We start from the raw sequence: 21,700 nt of genomic DNA on the forward strand, positions 1-21,700 counted from the left end.
GGGGATTGAGACTCACCGTTCGTGCGTGCACATGAACAACGAGCACCCTGGTGGTGCGCATCAGAAGCGTAGATACGGCGGCTCCTCTGCCTCTTCTTTGTCGTCTTCTACTTTTCCTACTATTTCTCTTCAGTTTTTAATTTTGTACTCGCATTAATACTTTTGATATATTCAATTGGTACGATTACAAAACTATTCCAACATATGCTCATTTTAAATGACCTAAACTTTTGACGTTAAGTCACAGGGGACTATATTATTAAAGCATAATATCTTTAATTTGTGGTCTACCAGAGCTAGTAACTTAACAGAAAAATATGTAGATCAATAGTAATAAAAAAGATTCAGTACTGCAAAGTATGTCACATGAGATACGAAAATATTTTTTCTAACGAAATGATAATAAAAATTATTTTATTATACAAACGTAAAAAATAATAAATAGTAATTTCTATTAAAATAAGTTTTATTCGAATGAAAAAGAATTAAATAAGCAATGAGTATGGAGAATGTATTAATAAGAAGACAAATTTAATGATTTCACAAACATTGTTTTTATTAAAGCGGTATGGAAACTCAACGATATTTACAAGAGATATTTACAGTGCAAATAATGTCTATCATACATTATGTTCGTTCAATCAGAGTACTTTACACAACGAAGAATAAAAATCCAATGTATTTCTGAATAAATGTAAAGTATTGTTAATTATTCCGTTTATAATAACTGCATTCGGAAATTCAGAGGAAATAATAAGCACATTTCTTTCTTAGTTTCATCACTTTTACAATCTGTCACTTATACAAACGATACGAATAAGTTAGACGATACACTTCATTATAGATATAGTTTAGATACCATCATTAATGTTATCACCTATTATTTTTTCGAAAAAATAGCGTAATATCACAGTTACATTGTGGACATTAGAACATGCACGACCGTTTCAAGATTCACGCCATCAGACTATCGTCACTATCATAGAAGAAAGCGATTAATGAGTATCGCTACATAAGTCTACGATTTTCATCAACACCTAACACTGTTTCCGTACGACTAATTGTATCACTTTAAACTTCAAACACAATTAAGAAACAAGCGAATGTTTCCCATTAAACATGAAAATTAATTAGCACTCGAAAATTTCGCTACGTATGGCGTTTTTGCTACTTATCCATAGGTTTTTGAACTTGGTTACAAAGATCAAAATACTTTACGCAGTAATGTGCCGTATAGAAACATTCCTATCGATTCGAAGATGTCTAAGGTGTCTATCCACAGTGTACATGTTCTTCCCTACATAATGATCAAACGTTAGGAGGTACGTTAATATAGGTTTTCCGCAAAGAATGATTTGATGGTGAAACGTTAAAGTCACAAGATATCTTTATAAACTTTAATTGTAATCTTGAATTTATACACACATGTTGTATATATATATAGGTATCTTTTTAAATAAATTTATATTATACACGTTTAATTATTTACACAACAGATTGTCAAAAGCTCATTTTGACAATTTCCTATTTTACACTATTGTAGACTGTACACTGAAAATGTTTACACCGGAGCACCAGTTTAAGGATGTACTGCAGCACCAATTCGCTGGCCGTAGATCGCGTATGGAGAATAATAAGGTCCTAATGCGTTGAAAGCGCTATAAGGTGATGCGGCGAGCGAGGCTGGAAGAGGTCCCGTCGGTGGCTTTCCGTATGGGTGATATCTGGCGCTCAACGGACTCAGAGAAGGCGTCGGGTAAGACCCGCCGCTCGCACGATGTAAAGCTGCCGACGGCGAGAGCAAAGGATGCGGATGTGGATTGCTGAGTAAAGCGGCTGAAGACGACGCATGATCGCCACCGGTTAAACTTGTGTGGCTACGAAGATGCTGAAGAAGCTCTTCCGATGTAGTAAATCGCTTTCCACAATAAGAATCGCCAGCGATCCAATTACAAACGTATGGTCTACCACCGGTTAATGTGGACGGGTAAGAAAGCGACGGTGGAGCCATAGGACCAAACGATGACAATGCCATTGCCAAACCGTACTTTTGATGATCACATTGTGTACATCCACTCGGACAAGTTCCAGTACTCATCATTAGCTGCGCGCTGTGCATACTATATTGGCAACCAGTACAGTAAGGATCCTTACAAACCGGTACTAGGGCCTCTCCACCGGCCGGAGTCTTGACACGAGCGTAACTCAGATAAGGGTTTCCACCTGTCGGAGTACTTGATGGATAACCCAAAAGAGCTGCTGCTGCAGCGTGATGATGTGAAAAGGGAGATGCACCAGCAAACGGTGGTCTAAACGCTGGATTTTCTGCCAATCCAGGTGGGCAACAGAGTGGGTTTCCAGAAAATCCCGGAAGACTAGGCTTATATGCACCCAAGTTCGATTCCTTTGTATGACTGCCAGAAAGAATCTCCATGCCTGATCTAATGATCGGGCTAGTACCATTGTTGTTATTACGTGGCGATCCATCGGTTTTGTCCCGATCCGCCGGTGTCTTCCGATCAGTGGATGGAGTGGTGCTTGCCGTCGCTGTCGCTTGAGTCGCGGGAGAGGCTGACTTTCGGCCGACGGGCGTACGATTTCCCGATGACTTTTTTTCTGTGTGACTGGTATCACTCACACTTACACTCTCTTGACCACTAACACTGTGAACACTTGCTTTCGACGCAGGTCTACTTTCGTCAGTAGATTTTTTCGAAACAACATTAGTTTCGTAAGGTTTAAAAGCCAAGGATTTCCCGTCCGACGGGCTGCTGCGTGTACTACTCCGTTCCAACTTTGCAGCTGGTGGAGATTTTGCGTTTGTACCGGTATTCATGCTCTTCGGCGTTTTATCCAGCGGAGAAATCAAAGGCTTTGTTGGAGAATCAGCCCCTATCTGACTGCATGTTTGGGCCAATAAAGCTAAAGGACTCTTCTTCGCATCCAACTGTAAAATAAAGTTGTGCAACTCGTTACAAATCAATATCGATGTTTGGTATTGTATAAATACATACTAAAACTTTGAACGTAATATCGTGAAACATTTATTATTTTATGAAATACACAAGAAAAAGTCGAATAAGTTAGTGTACAGCAACCCGTCGGACATCGTGTACCGTCGGTATACGACAAACAAATGAAACATCTTATTTTTGAATATTCAAACGGAATTCATTCGATTTTCCATAAAAAATAACGTTGTTAATTTTAATTTATATGCAAAATAACAAAAAGAAATAGAACAATGTAAAAACTATAGTACTCCACTTCCTTCACTGCATCCGTAATTAAATAATTTAAAAATTGTTTATCAAAAACAATATTTTTTTGAAGCATATACTAACCGTAGTTGGAAGCGGAGAAAGATAATCCGGTTGTAGATATTGATTGTGTCCAGTAGTCAGCATACCGCCTTCCTCGAGGACAACCATTTGGTTTTACACTTATTAAGCCAATCACTGCACAAAACTACAAGTAAATCTTCACAAATCACGAAACAGGAACAAACTGATGAACGTAAACGTTTTAAATATTCCGGGGCACAGTTTCGGTATACGCGTTAGTTGATCAATCTCTCCGTGATATGAAACGATTAAACGCAAACGATGTACACCAAGTGGAATCCAGGAAAATAGTGGCAGCTCTCGACGGAGCTGTTCGGTGCACGAAGTGGAATGCGACCGCAACGCCGCCTGGCGACACGATCCGCTCTCTACCCCTCCTTCTTCGGCAAGCCAGGGTGTATAACCTGTCCTCTCTTGTCGTCCCCACCAGTTCTAGTCGAAGGATTATGGTGGGAGAATTGCGGTGGGGTTTGGCCCTGTGTGGGGTGTGGGAAGGCATTCTAATTCAACACGCCACCCATGATGTTGGCCCGACGATGACAGCTCCCATCCCGGCTTTGATATTTCACCGCTTTTACAGCCGTCCATCCCCCCTCTCTCTCTCTTCTCCTCTTCCATCCCCTCACTCTGCACACCCCTTCCAGTTTGCCTACCATAGCTACCTCGACACGGAACCGTCCCTGCCACCACGGCAACCCGATATTTTATACCGTGAAACCTGTCTGTCTCTCCGACCGGCCCCGCTTAATAAGCAGCTTTCAAAATAGAAATGTAATGGGTCGGTGGGGAAGGGAATGTCGGGTGATTGATTGCTCGCTCAGCGACTTACCGACTTGCCACAGCCCACGGGGTAACGAATGACAGCCACTTAAGCGCTGTTTGCCTACAGTTTTGTAAAAGCGTTTTAATTATCGCCCCAACCGCGCCTCGACTTTGTCGCATACTGACTCACCGGATACTAAACGATTCGAGCTACTGATCTCTTCTGACTTCCGTGCTAAGATAACACCGTTAAATAATGTAAAGTAATGGAATGTACACGTTTCGAGGAATTGTCATTCTACCAAAATATAACGAACAAACACAAGCGCTGGCATTACTTTTAAATAAACGTCTTTGAAATTTTCGTTGCGAATTTCCGCTATAAATTATTTTCCAAACACAACAAGATGCGTTTTGATTTCTACTTTAGCTGGCTAACTGTCATAATTTATCATAATATGTAATCAATAATGTATTAGTTGGAAGAAAAATACCGTTTTCACGACTCATAGAAACTGCTTTCGCAATATGGTCGCAATAGTATTTATGCGAAACCTTTAAAACAAACGTGTGTTCTGTACTGTGTATTAATAAAAGCTACGCATCGTGACTGCTGCACCCGCCAAACGTGGCCATTAAAAAACTTGAATACCAGCTGCGTTGAAACTCAAACGTTCCGCGCGGTTAGGGGATTGTGGCCATTTCACGCGGTATGACTTTAAGTAAGATAAAGCGATCGGTGAAGCAGTTATGTTACAAGGTAATTACAACGAATTATGACAATATCCACACGCTGGCTACGTAGACCGCATAATCGCGGTAAGCAATAATTAGCCCGAGAAACACTTTGTGTAGAAATGTACGCGAATAGTGTCTGAGAAATGTATACAGTTATGTCAGTTGCAGTTTAAATTTAAATTCATAATGTTTTTGGAGTTTCGAAATGGTATAATACATAATAAAATATAATCAATTTTAAACGCAAAGTGTCCTATGTAAAGTTTCAATTTTAGGTCAACTTCCAATAGAAACAAATAAAAAAAAAGAATAAAAATATAGAACCATATTTGTTGCTGATTTAGAAATATGTAGATATGTAGATATATAAGAAATTACTTTAAGAATTTTAATAACATTCTGTACATATTTATCATGCGTACTCTATTTGTGAAGGGTGAAACGAACAACAATTATAGTATATTAATTATGTCTAATCTCACACACATTATTACAATTTGCTATTGCATAGTTAAGATCGTAACGTATTAAACAAATCTAAGAATAATGATAAATAATAGTGAAAGTCTACTAATAAGAATGATTGCGTCTATATCCGTTGAACTTCCATTTTCAACTAAACAGTGGGATACAAGGTAATATTAAATCTTTCTATCGTGTAATATTTCCCAGAAGAAATAAAGGTCTTTGGGAGTTCTACTTCCATTCTATATCTTTGACTTTCTGTATCCCTCTCATTCCTCCGCTCTCCTTTCTCCTGTTCTGTTTCTCTGAAGTTATGGCGCCGTTAATACCCCAATGGCAAGTCTTTGACGTTTTGACGCTGACGGATGAGTTTACGGCTAATATAGTTCTCTTTCATCTCCGCCGCTCCTTCAGTCCACGTTTCGGAGATTTCAAAACGTCAGCTACCAGACGGATAAAGATTCAGCTTTGATGTGTTACTGACAGATGCAGTGACATAAACAATGTTTATTATGTAAAATGCAATGCTAATTGCATCTGATGTGAAATATGCATTATTTCGTTAATCGTAGGAAAATGTATACATGTATGCAAACAATAAATTTAATAAATATAGATATAGATCATGCCAGTTTTATGAAAATGTCCTTCTAATAACGTAACAATAATGCTATTGTGAAGTAATTTAAGTAACAGTAATATAATGCGTACACAAACCCTTTCTAGTTTACAGTAGTTGTAAAATGAGCGAGAGAAAGGAAGGTAATATAAGTAGGTAATGCGATAAATAAAATACATGAAATGATAGATAACATTTATTATGATTAGGCTATAATTTTCCGAGCTATTACAGACTGGCATTAGGGTACTGGTTAGTCATACCTGCCTGTAAATAGATTTAAGAAATTGGGAAATTTTGCCCATCGTAAAAGCTTTTATGGGCTGTGTTATAAAAATGTCAAGTGGGAATGAAGAATCACAAACAATAATAAAAATTATATTTTATGAATTTGGAAGAATAGCATGACGTGTCAATCGATATATAAGATGCAATTATATTTATCTTGAAGTTCGATGACAAAAGAAGTTTCTATAAATCATTTTCTAAGAAAAATAGTTTTTAGAATTGTTTATATTTAAATATATGGAAATGGATAAGACTGGCTACTAGTGAACGTGCATTGGCCTGGAAACGGCAGCTGTCCTCCATTTTTCCATTTCGAAAGCCAAAGAACGCTTACGAAGTATATAATTTATAATCCATGCGTCAATTCGAATCAGACATTAGACCGCAATAGCTTTTCAAACATCACCGCTATTTTCAACAAGATTCAACAATACTTTAGTAATACTTCAGGATGATCGTTCTTCATGACGTATTGTGACCAAACGAATTCGCTTCGGGGACAATAGATACTAGAACGCTGGATAAAAGTGTAAAAATGCTGACAAGCGGATAATAAAGGAGGCAGTCAGTCACTTTGAGAGATGGCGCGGAACAAAGAGGGTGAAGGAAGAAGGAGAGGGGAGGCTGGGGAAAAGTTGCTCGGTGAGCCGTGAAAGGGAAAAAGATGGATGAACGCAAACGCAGTTGGCGTGCACAGAGGAGAAACAGAATTTGCGGCCGGTAATAAATCATAGCAGTCTTCTTTCTTCTCCCTTCGCCTCATCCCTTACTTCTTATATATCGAACTCGAAGCACGAAATGACAGGGGGGCGCTACGTGATTATGTACGTATCGTTGCTTTCCAATACAATCTATGTTGTAGCAACTTCCGCCAAAATGTGACCTGTTTGTCATACGTTTATCTTCAAATTTACGAGTTCCTATATTAGACACAACAATATATTGTTTATTGAAATAGGGGATAGGAAAATTAAATTCTTTTTTAAACAAACAGTGTCATTTGAAATGTCATGATTCAATGTCAAATATTCGATGAAATCACAATATATGTCGTATGGCTCTGGGAAAAACTGTTATTTGGTGCAATATTATACGGCGCGTGAGTGATAATAACAGTAACGAGCGCTCAAGCAACAACAACATAGCTGCGTGCGACTAGCTCGTAATTATTTCTGACATGGCGTTTCATCGGTACGGTGATCAAAAAGGTCACGTCGTCAGGCTTCCGACAATGTGACAGTCAATACATTGACCAGGAAAGAGGAAGAGAAAAAAATATGTGCGGCAATAATAATAACAGGGGCTGGAGGGAGGGATGGAGACGTAGACAGAAATACGAAGCTGGTGCAGCGCAGACAACTCGGCAAGGGCCTCGTTGCCTCATGTTTAAATCAGCGATAACGAGAAGCCTCGGTGACATATGTCACTGTCGCTGTCAGCCGGCTACACAATCAATATAGTCACCCACCCGTCCGTTCGTTCGTTCGTCCGTCTGTCCGTCTGTCCGCCAGCTAGCTTGCTCTCAGCCTGCCCGCCTGCCTGCCTGCCTGCCTGCCTGCATGCCTGCTTTTCAACCTTCACATGCATAGACCGTATTCCACCCGATAATGTATTCGGTACGTGACTTCGTATTCGACAAATACAAGAGCGTCCTCGGTCCGGCGCGACGATACGGCCGCGACCCGGACCAACCACTATTGCAAACTATCTTCGCCGCTAGCCAAAAGACATTTGCTTTTATGGAAAAACGAATCGTGTAATAGGATGCTTTCCTCCTCTTGAACGACCACTTTCGTTCTTCCTTTCAATTCTATTATGCATTCTGCATTTTGCTATTCATGCTACGGGACATTTCTTCTCATTTCATCACTGCGTCCATCTCACCAATCTATTAGTATTTTTCAAGATTGAATTTTGCAGATTAGTCGAGCTTGGATTTTATTACGGAATCCATTTATTTTAATCGTCTAACAATAGAATGTATTAAGAAGTACAAGAAATCGTAAAATGAATTTATATAATGCGTGGAAAATACTTACCTTGTTTCAAACGTTATTACGTAAATGCCACGTATTTCGTAATATTACAAACATTCTAATGTATGATGATAGATACTATTTATTCTTTTGATTATTTTTCGATAAGATGTTTCTTTGGATTTTTTAAAATAGATAGATGGATAATTTAAGAATAAAATTGTAGAATAACATTATATATCTTAATCTTAAAAATTATAAAATATGAATACGAAATGTAAAATTGCAGTTAAAATTTAATGGGACGGTATCACTGTATAATATCTAGCTTCAAGTAATAAGTGTGATACATAATTATTTTATCGACTTATATAACTTAATTGAGATGGTGGACGAAGTGACAATTCGTCAATCGTCTTTCTACATCGATTACCTTGTACATATATATTTTCGATCAAATAGGTTTATCAGTGTCAATCAATAATAGCGGCTTAACGATTAAATGACTTGTTGAAAGTGTATGTAATGTGTTTGTATGATGAAAAATCGTCGCGAATGTCAATGTGTTAAGAATCATTTATTAATTATAAAATTATAATTGTATATAGACAATGTAAAAAACGGAATATCCAATTTGCTACAAAAATCTTTCGATTACTGTTCATAATTAATGTAATAACTTCAATCTATACCACGGAAAATCATGGTTCTTTGTTGATTATCTAAACATTTGACGTAGTTACATAGGTAATTATCGAAGCGTTTAATGCTAATTCGATCTACTATAAATCTCTTAATTACTTGAAGCACAAATGTCTGTTTATACGCTTATTAATATGAATGAAGCAAGACGAAACACGAAGATGGAGACATAAATCATATTCAGCATACTGAAAAGCCGGGACGCTTATATAAATCATATTAAATTTGTATAATAATGGTAAAATCAGTATATACATAATTGTAGTAAGTTAGTATGGTAAGTAAATTGCACATAGTATGCGATTTTGTGATGTATCTCACTCGTGCACACAATGATATATTTTATTCGTGATACGTTTATTTTTGTATGAACTTTCATTGTTATAAACACGGTATCAACATGTAATGTATTCATATATTACATATTTATCATATGGATACATACGAGAAGATATGTCCGTAGCAAAATGTATTATGTACTTATTTGTACCGTATCTTTTGTGATTTCTTATAAAAAAGCGCATTCAATTTATTGATCCAGTCATAGAGCGATGAGATGAAAATTAAGAAAGGTCTCTGCAAGAATTTTTTTCTTATTTTGCATTTACGTCTGTAACGTTCTCCGTGTAGTATTTTGAAAAACACGCTTGTTGAATACAGATTGATTTCTGAGACTTTGGAGTGAATTAACTCGAGGTGCCACTGTATCGCACCTGACGAAAAAAAGGTCATTCGAAAGGGAGCTTCAGGTATATCGAATTTATTATAGGCACTATGCGCCGCCATCCTCCGATCTCCACTCCGAACTATACCCTGGGGATCATATTTTATGTTTTAATCTCTCCATTGTTCCAGGTATAACGGAGTTTAGAAAGAAAAATAATGCCTACTCGGAACACACAAAACTGTCGGCCATAAAACACTCGTGTCGGGTCACCCAGCCAATGCGCAATTGCGCAGGCGTGCACGACCTGCATTTTTATGTTGGCGGTAAGGTCCACGTACAGATTTTCTCCAAAACGTCGGATAAAAACGTGGACAGAGAAAAAATACGCTAAACGTAATACTATTACAATAGCGTCCGGCTACAACATGCAAATCTATTGCGGCGTGTTGACATATGTATCTGGATTCTCTGGGCGATTTTTTCTATCTTTCTACGATGTTTCTTTAATTATTCTGTCATATCCGTGTAGAATTTTTAATGTATTGTATGTTTAACGATACACGTTTGAAGTAAATTTCGAATAAAAATTGTTATACATATGTATAGACGTATTATATATATACGTGTGTATATCAACGTTCTTAAATCATCGAAGTAAAAGTTTTTTTTTTGCAAATGGCTATAAAAATTTCAAAACTATTTAATTGCAAAACTATAAGATCGTCGGTCGGTAAAGCATGTATAGTGTATATACAATTATATTTTGGATGCCAGAATAAAAGAATTACACACATAACAGAAATATGAACAGAAATATGAAATATATATGTATAAATTTATATTCATATTACAATTTCTCTTCTTCATTACCCAGTTTGTTGAAATATTAATTAATATTTATAGTTTTTTTTTCTAAAGTAAAACCGGTAGTCATAAATCATAATTCTTCTTTATTACACGATATCCTAGAATAGAATGCAGTACTTATCCTAAATAGATCTATTACCTTAACAATAAGACGTCAGTTGGTGTTGGTATTCAATTATAGCCTGGTTGTATCCACGCCATTATTCATACTATACAGTTTGAAACCATATATAATGCGATAAGACAGAAAGGAAAAAAGATTCTAAGATTTTATGCATATGTGTTTAAACGAATTTTAAAAACAGAGAACATAAAAATCTATTTTGGCACTTACAATATTTAATTCAATGCAAGGCTTATATTTTTCGACATAAAAGTAATTTTCAAGTACTTGCATTTTTGTTATATCTTTTATCCATATAACAATTATTTTCTATAATCATAGATCGACTATCGTTACTCTATACTAAAGGCTTTAAATTATTCCACAAGAAAGAATCTATATAAATCAATTTCTCTATTTACATACAATCGATTATGAAAAAGTTTATTTACGACTTCGAAGGCTCGTAATGTAAAAGTTTATATCGAAAGGATAAATCTTATTGTGTAGGTTTTTCTTTTTATTGCCCTGTATACAAAGGTAACCTAGATCACGTCTATTAAGCTAGAAGTGGGAAAATAGTTGCCTATTTAACCAGTCGTGCAGTAAAAATTCGCAGATTATCTATAGTAGCACGCAAATGCATTGCGTATTTTTACGAGCTCCTTCATATACCGTAATGACATTGCTTTCGATAAACAAGTCTACGTTAAATCATATCAAGAGACAAGACGAGGAGGGAAAGAATAAGGATGATTATGGCTATAAAGTATACACGATTTAGCAATTTTATTTCCGAAAAGTCGGCATTCAGAGCCCTCTATTTATGTGGTGCGGTAACATTGCGGTTGTTAATATGTCGAATAGTTTTAGATTCTCTTAGACGAGGTTACGTCGTGTGACTAATTCCCCCGTCTTCTGGTTGAATTCGTTCTCAGCTACGTTCTCGCTGGTATTATCGGAGAGGGCACCCTGCCATTATCCTTACATCCCAACCCTCTCTTCTGGGACAAGACCTGGGACCGCTAATTATTTCGGACGAAATGACCCAACGGCCACCATGTAATGACAATGCTGAGGGAACGAACGCCCTGCCCAAATCGTGTTATTAAAATAGGAGTCCTGATTCCTGATGATACGTTTACTCGACGGTATAATATGCCAAGCTATCGGTTTCGATGCGAACGTGACTGTTAAATTGTTTCGCGCATGGATGATGAATCGTTGTTCCGAATGAACCGAGTATCGTTACTATTAGTACACGTGAAAATCATTACAGATCTAACAACGTATCGTAATTACGCGACTGTTATCTTCTCAATAATCCTAATGCCTTTCAAATCATGCGATCGTAAATTTGTAAGTATCTATCATTGTGTGTACACATTTATTTATTTATATACTTAGAATCTTCTTTATTTTCGTTTACCATTTTTTAAATTTTAATACTCTGCAATTTTTTTTAGTACATTTCTGTTACGTTTTTATTATCCTAAGAATCACACAGAAGAGAACATATCTTTATACATATTTATTTGTATGGATCGTGAATTATTGAGAAATGTAAAAGGTTTCAATCTGCATCATTTAAATATACACGTTCAGGAATACAGCGATACGATCAGCGAATTTGACTTCGACTTCGGTAAGTAATTGTTTCATATTGACCAACACTTACTAATTAGTAATATATCTTTATATTTTCTTATTTCTATTAGCGCCATTTCGTAAGTTTTTATTTATTTCCTAGTTTTTTTGTTGCCTTAAGTAGATACTGATGTATTTACATTTATTAGCATATCTATAACTTGATTTTAAGATTTCAACCACATACGATTTGATGTTCCAATACAGTAGTAAATAATAACGTAAAATACAGAAAATGTTGTCAATAGGGCAGTAATATCGTTTCGTTTCGGAGCGAACACGAGGGTAATACGTTTTTCTCGACTTCGCTCGGAATTTTGGAAGAGCTGTGTGTAATCAGAGACGACATCTTGTCTTCTACGGTAGGAGAAGTCCTGGCATCTCGTCACTCGGCCGTCTGCTTTCAACACGACACCCGTCTCTCATTCGATGCTAGACGTCGCCTCCCGCACTCTCGACCAATATGTCGTCTCCCTGCACCAGGGAAACCATTGGAACATGAAAACCTATCGTGACAGCCGATCCTAACTGTTTCACGCTACTCAGTGACAGGAAACGCGACGTGCTTATTATACGGATTAATTGACCAAAATGTGATTTTGTTCCTCCTTCACGTTTCCACGGATACATGAAATCAAAGAACCAAATACGTACACACATACATATGTATATACTTAAAGTTTCGCTCTACGATTTAAACAAATATTTAAAATGTTGATTTCTTTTTTCCAATAAATACCTATTCACTTTCTGTCTGATCGTGACATGTGAACGTATTGCAAATGAAATTGCAAATGAAGTCAGTCTAAAGAGTATTGAAAGTTTAACATCTTTTTTCAAGAAAGTAGTTTAGTTACGACATACGGTTCTTCTGACGAGCTTAGTCGTCATGGTAATAAAAAGAGTTTATTCTTAAATTTCAGGGTCAAGGACAACTTTGTTGTCTTCTCTTAGCCGATTTCCAGCAATCCGAAGATAAACAGGATTATTGTAACGTATTTAGAATTCCTTTACACCCTATACAATCGAGTCTGCACTTTTATTATAGTTAATCGTTATTTACATTATATTAAATATATGACAAGATAAACGATTTTATTCAAGGTTTTAGAGAAAGATAAATGACGTTACCATTTTAAAGTCCCGTTTTCACTAAGACGATGTCGAGCAAATGTTTGTCGCTGTTTCATGTTTCTTGAAGAAGTCGACGCATGTTACTTTGGTATGAGCGAAGTGTTTCTAAAAGGTGCTGTTTGTCGGAAATGTTTTGGAACATGCAACAAGAGGCGACAGATAACAGAAAGTCGTTCATTGTTGCTTCAGTAGAGACGGAGCCTTAGAAAAAGTGAATTCTGAATGGAAATTCGGTGACAGTTAATTATTGAAAGATGGTGAGACGATATTATTTTTTCTGGTCAAAAATAGATATATGTTCGCAGCCCAGTTAATTTTTTGTCGAAACAGGTAATATCTGATTGAATTTAACTGAAAACTTTATCGTACTACACATATATAAAATCGTGTCGAGAATTTGTTTTATTCTTATATGGTCGAATGGACAGAATTCGTAGTTCCTTCATTTTCAAGTTGAAATTTCAAATGGAGTGACGCATGTTAACGAAATATCCTGGCAGAGACAAACACGACGTACAGGCATTAACAGTTTTTTACGCGCGTTTTTACACAAGCCGCCTTCAAAGTCGGCATGGTACAACGCTGAAATTACTGGCGACGCGAACATAGAGAAGGGGAATACGTCGGGTTTTGAAATATGACAAACGCACGTGTGTTGTCCATGGGTAAATTTTGTTTATATTCCGAGTTGTACGAGTGTTGCTTGCTGTGTCTGTACAACGCGCTTCTTTGATGAGGAGAGACGAGCCGTACAAGAGCCGTGGTCGTGAACTTCACACAAACGCACAACTGCGGCCAGACCGGGGGAAACGGACTGAGAGATCGGCGCATAAACCGTACTGCCAACGTATTCAAGAACATGCCGTCTGATACGTATACTAAGCAAACTAGCTCCATGCACGTTGCTCGTAAAAAGACGCACACACGGTGACACGTTTAAATCGAATCTCCGTCAAACAACCCATAAGCATGTATACATACACAGATCGAAGGAAACTGGTGATAGGTAGCATGTAATACCACTGACACGTACTTAGGTATGTACCTATATATATCTGTACGAGTCTCATGCGCGCACATCACATGCGTTTGAAGGTATCGCAACGAAAAGGAAGAAGGGGGTGAATTTTACCCCATTGCGAATCCAGAGAATTGCGCCTGCCAAGGCGTAAAACACGAGTGCCTCGTGAGATCCCGTGTAATTTGTATTTGTCGTTGGGATGTGCGTAAAATCGGATTCGTGTAGCAGACATAACGTTGCCGGCGACGTAGAACGCGTTTTCATCCTGATGTACGACACCTGGCGTATGACAGCCGTGATTTATCAGCTACCGAACAGTTCGCCGAAGCCGCGGAAAATGGAGATGAGTTCTGTGTGATATGTTTTTCTACAAAACAGTGAACATACTTTCCTGTTTTTTCGCGCTGCTTCTTGAAAGACGAAATAAAGTATTTTTACTGTCGTGTCATGCAGAATGTAACGCGATTACACGAATAAAAAGAATTGGTCGAATCACTCGTACGCGTTTATAATTCGTGTTATAAACGAGTTATAAACTTAAATATAAGTTATGCAACATAGAGAAGAGGAGAAAGTCATTTATCGATATTGTGAAGTATCGCGAAATCGCAAGATTTGTAATCAAGAGATATGTACAGTGTATAACTTTCGAATATCACAACAAAATCAGATTTACAGATAAAGAATTTCGTTTAATTATTATTGAGTTATGTAAAACTCAAGCGTAGTCAAAAGATAAGTTTGTTTCCTCTTATTGCTTCAGTCTTTAGATAGCCAGTAACGATTAGAAGAGTTTGGAAAATGATTTATTTTCAATGTGTTAATATGGTTTATGTCTCCTTTCGTAAAATACGGTAATAGGAGTTATTTTAATTTAAACACATATAATATTTTTATAGATTCGAAAAAATACAACTGATGAAAGTTCCATAAAGTTTTATAAAGGAATCCATAATATAAAGAATATTAAGCAGGCAGTCTTTTAGTGAATACAGCTATATTAAAGATTTGGAGATTACGCCTATTCCTTAAATAGCGAGCTTATTTTTTTATTTTTATCTGATACGATTGACTTTTTATTAACCTCAGAATATTTAACGACCTAAGGATTATTATTTTATGTTTTTTTTTATGCGAAGTGACTTTGATTTATAGTTAGTCAAAGTTCAAAATTCTGACTAAGTATATTATCAGTGGTTGAAATATTTAAATATCAGTGATTGATTTGTGAATAAAGCACAAGACATGTGATGTAATATTTCTTCGAATTATGGGAATCACTTTGGCCGCTTATATATATACCTAACTTTAAATCAGTCATGCTTTAGTGTATGTGTAGATGTAATTATTTGAAAATTTATTATAAGTTGCATATAGCAAATTAACTTACACTGACTAATTTGCAATAATTCAATGTAGACGCAAAATTCCACTCGCTCCGACCGAAATAAAAAATTGTTTATGACTTTGAAGCTATTAATTTTTCGATCCATGTTTATTAGGACTTCCTTTAATCATTTTGCAAAGATTGTGTTATTTACCCTAGATGTTTCACATAATATGAAAGTTAATAAAGAGTTAGATTAGTAATCCGAACTTGATGATATGTTATAATCCACTTGACGTATTCTATTATAGATTATTTCCCTTTTTTATATTCTGATTGTTTCCATTTTGGTTTTAAACATTCTTTATTCGAAACTTTATAGTTTCACGAATACTTTTATATTTTTGATCACAGATGTTCAGTAAAATTTATTAGTCAGCGTTCTGTGAAGATGTTGTTAAAACATGTAAAATATTACACGGTATCTTTAATTATAATTTAATATCATATATAAGACACAACTACATATATAAAATAGATTTAGGTATACGTTCAAAATATTCAAAATATTCAAAATTGATAATCGTATGCATTAAACTATCTTAAATTCTCAGAAGCGATAATATCGAAAAGATATGCATTTTTCATATTGCTTCGTAAATTACATCAATACGAATCTACATATGTAGTATAATGCCATTTATTCGTTCCCATCCCCCGTGAAATGTACGGCATATTTATGTTATTATACTAACAATTATGATATTCGTAACTGATTCACGCAGAAGAATTAACTTCGATCAATGTGTGACACATCTTTGTGTTTTCATTTCCCGTGAAGATTATCATCCATAGACAGGTTGATTACACGTGTATCGGAAATTGATAGTTCTGAAACATCCTCGAAGATGTTTCTCTTTTGCTGGACTTTTATCGCAAGCAAAATCGGAAGGTTTACAATTATAAGTCAACGTAGAATCGGTAGTCACGAATCAGGACGTCCATTTGTCTCTAACCGGCTGACTAACGGAACGCGTGTATATCGTCGCCTAACACGCTACCTACCACGTTGACAACGAACGCTGTTTGCCGGCTTGAATGAGACGCGCGACGCGCGATACTTATCTCCGGACCCTCGTCCGCTCCGCACCTTCCTATCTTTCATCACAAGAGGACAATAATTTAGACCGAGCGTTTTCGCTTTTTATCTCATGACCGACTCAACTGATATCCGTTTGCCCTCGATCCTTAGCATTCGCTACGTAAACAGCCAATAATATCATTTCTTTTCTTGCTTTCCTTTCTTCTTAGATTTTGTCCGATTCTGCTATTCGCGGTAATAGCGATTTTTGCATTCCATGAATTCTTGTACGTATTATTTTCTATCCAAAACATCTGATTTTCCGCTCAGCTCATTCTTATAAACGATTTTTCTACAAATGCCAGTAATTTAAAAAAGAGGATATGCCACAGCTTTTTTGCAAGTAAAAAGTTAGTCAACGAATAAGGATTATGCAATGGTATTAGAAGGAAATTTGTTGACAATTACATTGTAACGTAAGTACTAAATCCAGTAATAAATATTGGCATACTTGTTGCGTGGTGCGCGAAATTTGTTAAAAACAACAAAGCGGAACGACAGACATTGAAAACGAATAACGCGTAATTACGACGAAAGATCGATACCTACGGAGGTATTTGTTAAAAACTCTTAAATCGTAAACATTGGTGGCGACGGTAAATATGGCCGCTATTCGCGTTTCGCGAAACTGAGGTGAGCAAAAGAGCAGGAGATGTATAAGTAGACGATATGATGGAAAAGGAAAACAGAAACGGATAACGAAAGAGAAAGAGAGGAGGATGAGAAGGAGAAAGCAGTCGCAGCTCCGAGTGACAGGCGGACGTAGTGAGAATGACACACTCGTTTCCATTTGAGCAATTTCAGTGCGACATGAGACTGAGACGCCGCAGCGACCACGGTTGTCTTGCCGTCAAGGGGAAGAAAGCCGACGAAACGCCAGGAACAAAAGAGATGAGACAGGGTCTGTGGGGTGCGCAAGCTGTCACCTGCATTGTGTTGTTGCTTTCCTTCTCTCCTTTTCTCCTTGTTGCGATCTCTTCTCCTGCCTCCCCTTTTCTCGTTTCCTTCCTCTCTCTCTTTTCCTCATTGTCAAGCTCCCTATTGGTTGCTCATCCTTTTCTCGACTTGGTTTCACCACGATCTTTCTCCGGTATACCATATACGTACTTCTCTTTCTTGGTCTTCCTAGGCTCGTTTCTGTCCTCTGTTCGCGACTCTGTCGTATTCTGTCGGCGACTGGTTGCTCCGCAGGGGTACAATAGCCACTGGCGGTTTCCCTGTGTCCTTGTGTCACCGCGCAGCATGCCTAATCACCCTTGGGCAGCCGTCTGTTATTGAGATGTTTAATTAACTCTATTGTGATCCTCTTTCGGATTGCAATCGTACCGTACTCTCGATTATTATCAACGGTGCACCGACGCCAGAGGCGTCTTATCCACCAGAAATCATGGCCTCTTTGTGTCTTTGATCTCGCGAAAATCAGTACGGTCTACCTCTGCGACTCCGATTGCGTTTATTCAATTAATACCATTGCCTGTATGTTTTCGTTTGCTTTAAATGTTCTTCCTCTGATGTCCTATTCCTCGTCACTTGAAATATCTACGTACAATATGAGCGTCTATTCAAGGATAAAAAATAGTTGTTTCTACATGAAGTTTCTGCAATTTTCATGAAAAGAGTCATTGACAAAAAGGTAGATTTGGAATTTTTGGAAGGGCTAGCGATCGCTGGATGTTACAGAAATTTTTCAAAAAAATTAGATGATTAGAAAATATCAATCTTTAAATGTTAAAACGTTCTGCTTAGACCATTATAAATGGATTAAATTTCAGTGGTTTACGGTAACCAGTAACCAATATCGACGAGGGAATTTTTTTTTTTTTGGTTACCAATAACCATCATCGATAACGGAATATTTTTCTGTTACCGATAATCATTATCGATGATGGAACTTTTTCTTTGTTACCGATAACCATTATCAATGATGAAATTATTTCTTATTACTTTCGACCATTGCCAATTTTTGTAAACAATATTTAAATATAATAAAACGAAAATTAGGTATTTCCTCTGGGAAGTCAAAAGCCAAATTCGAGAATACAGAACTTGGTCTTCGCAGGGAATACAACACGATGTAAGCAAACAAAATTTGGCTTTGAATTTCCAGGACGCACTTTTGTTTACAAATGCCGCCCACCAATCCAAAGATGTAGAACCCCGCTGTGGTGGCCTTTGCACTTACTTTGTATACACTCTGTACATATACAATGGTAAGTGGCTGTCCCACTTAACTCTGCTACCCTTAACTACTCTCTTATTTGTCACGATACGAAAAAATGTTTAGAGATAAAGTCATTGTATTTTAGAAGGGAAGTTAACCTATGAGAGCGAATGTCATTTCAAGCTCGTATCTTCTGAGGTTTTAATAGTGGGAATGTCTTTTTAACGGGGTGATGTGTTTTCTTGTTTGCTATTAAAAAGGTGAAGGTATTCTGAAATGATCTGAGCCGAAAATTTCGCAAGTAAATGACTGAAGTGGAAGCTCACGAAAGATGAATTGCAGAAACAAAATAAATACGTTAATCGCATTGTTTATCGATTGAATGTGTGAAACGACGTTCCGACAACGGCATCAGGTATACAAATGCGTATTTCCAACGCCTGTGCAAGCATATGTTCGAATACAATAAAGAGAGCTTGACATGCATTAGCTTCGCGCCTAAATAAGTTTTCATATTGAGTTTGAAGGGCAACACTTTGAGCATATATTAAAATAATAAATAATGCGATCATTTTCTATGAGCTCTCATTTCAATCATTTACTTGTGAAATTTGTGGTTCAGATCATTTCAAGCTCATGGTATGGTACATGGCTCTATGCGTTCTGAGCATACCTTTTTAAATGATAAACAAAAAAATAGTGTGACGGATGAAAAGAGAGTTGTGCGTTTCGCCCTGGGACTACCGGTGGATTCGTCAGTAAGGCTATGCCCGGTAATTCCTGCCTTAAACGTAGAGGGAGTCTCGCTAGGTGCGGTATTTGTATCAATCGCTCGTATATTCGACCGCTAGTGAGTTAAACAGATTCGTTGTCGTCGTAGCCCTCTAGTGTTGACGGTTGGTGCCAGAGGATCGCCCGGGAGGTGTTGCGCCGCGTTGATGCCTCGACCTGTCGGCCTCCTGTTGATACCGATCCGCCACAATAGGTGATTCCGTTTAAAACAATCGTTACTATTATTAAAATCTCAGAAGATACAACATTGAGATGGTACTCAAATTGAAATAGAATAACTTTGTCTTGAAACATCTTCTTGTATCATGACAAATAAGAGAGTAATTAAGTGTAACAGAATTATACGAGACGCTCTATATAAAAGTAAATAAAATAACAATAAAGATTGTAAGTATTACGTTTTGAGGACACCATAGATGGAAATTGCGATATTGTATCATCTTATTTTCCAACTTATTTTCATTATTATTGTTATTTAAATGTATTTTATCAACTCGGTACGGTTTTTACCGTTACTTAAGCCGTTCAATCGTATTTTTAAAGTTCGGTAGAAGTTAAAAAAAAGACAGAGAATCGCAATAGCGTGACATAGTAGTGACTTCGATGTAGTGTTTGTATTTGTAGGGATGGATTATTGCTTTTTGTATTGGTATATAATGAAAATAAAAACAAGTAAGATTAAAGGTAATTTCACGCGAAAAGCTTTCCACGATTCCTGCCGAAATACTGTCGGTGCGCGTAGACTACGATGTTATAAATTTTGAAAACGAGCTGTCAAGCTAACCTATTCGGCCCCAATCCAACAACGAACAACAAGCTGCTGGTTCGTGTATTTTAAGAGTCGATGCTGGTAGACGTATTATGTCGTGGATTTCGAATGCACGGCTACATTTCGTGCGGGTACATTGAAGATCGTGGATACTGGTTCCATAACAGCGTGTGCCGTTTAGATACGGACGTCATTTTGTATTCGAGTCTGGAATGCACTTTGGGTTTCGGTCATATTTATTTTCGTATCTGCTTCATCTTTATTCGCGTGTTTAACTGTGTTAAATGTTTCGCGATACGACCCGTAGATTGTGACACTCTGTGTCAAACTTTGAAATGGAAAATTACAAAAGCTGGCAACGAAATATTTTGCTGTATTTTATTAAATCGCCGACTATCGCTCGCGATAAAAATGCTGCTTTACATTGTTCTATCAATGAAACTGTTCAACGACGTTGAAACGAGATTTCGATATTTCTGTCAGCTTTGCAACAACATTCTCTTGTTTACAGCAGTCAGGCTGCTTGTTGCATTTCACACGAGATAATAGCTTTTGCTGCTTATAGTTTAAAGAAATTTTGGTAAAATGTACACATTTGTGTACACAAAAGAACTGCCTGTACACTTTGTCTACAAAATACAAGATGTAAAATTGGAAGATCGTTTTATCCTGAAATTTATCTTTCGCTAAAATGTATTATACGATAAAACTCGAACTAATTTCTACACGCGATATACGGTACAATTATATTCTAGAACACAAAATTAGATTAGATTAATTTAACGTTTCTGATAATTTCTATCAATTTTTTTCTATAGTTTCAATCGTATAAGGCTAAAATATATTTGATAATAAATTACAATCGATGCGAATATTGGCTTTACTTCGTTCTTTAGATTATCTGAAAGATATTCGTAAAATGAAAACAATACAAAGCGAACATTTTTTTTTTATATTGTTTAATGAAATGACGTAAACAGGAAAAAAATTGTTACGTCACTTGAAGTAGATGTCTGATTGAGTTTAACGCTGTATTCTAGAAAAATATGAGCAAAACTATCAACCACGTGCACGGAAGGATTGACACTAGCATGAAAAAGAAAATGCCACGTATATTTACGTACACTCGGCGGCTTATCAAGATCACAGTGAAGATTGATCGTTTCTCAAAGGTAAA

At 36.8% G+C, this 21,700-nt stretch overlaps 1 protein-coding gene and 1 long non-coding RNA gene across 2 annotated transcripts; both read right to left on the reverse strand.

The window, feature by feature from the left end:
- Nucleotides 1-530: 530 nt before the first annotated feature.
- LOC117239569 (zinc finger protein Noc) lies at nt 531-3,987 on the reverse strand. Its single transcript, XM_033505251.1, has 2 exons — nt 3,345-3,987; nt 531-2,947 (listed from the first exon to the last, which is right to left on the reverse strand). The coding sequence occupies exons 1-2, from the start codon at nt 3,429-3,431 to the stop codon at nt 1,580-1,582; spliced, it is 1,455 nt and encodes a 484-aa protein (XP_033361142.1). The 5' UTR covers nt 3,432-3,987; the 3' UTR covers nt 531-1,579.
- On the reverse strand, nt 531-19,645 carry LOC117239570. The gene is made up of 3 exons (XR_004494486.1): nt 19,636-19,645; nt 14,358-14,367; nt 531-1,448 (listed from the first exon to the last, which is right to left on the reverse strand). It is a non-coding gene; the product is annotated as an uncharacterized LOC117239570 (long non-coding RNA).
- Nucleotides 19,646-21,700: the final 2,055 nt, after the last annotated feature.

Source organism: Bombus vosnesenskii, unplaced genomic scaffold (genome assembly GCF_011952255.1).
Source record: "Bombus vosnesenskii isolate JDL3184/JDL3185 unplaced genomic scaffold, Bvos_JDL3184-5_v1.1 scf7180000014105, whole genome shotgun sequence".
NCBI classification, from domain to species: domain Eukaryota; kingdom Metazoa; phylum Arthropoda; class Insecta; order Hymenoptera; family Apidae; genus Bombus; species Bombus vosnesenskii.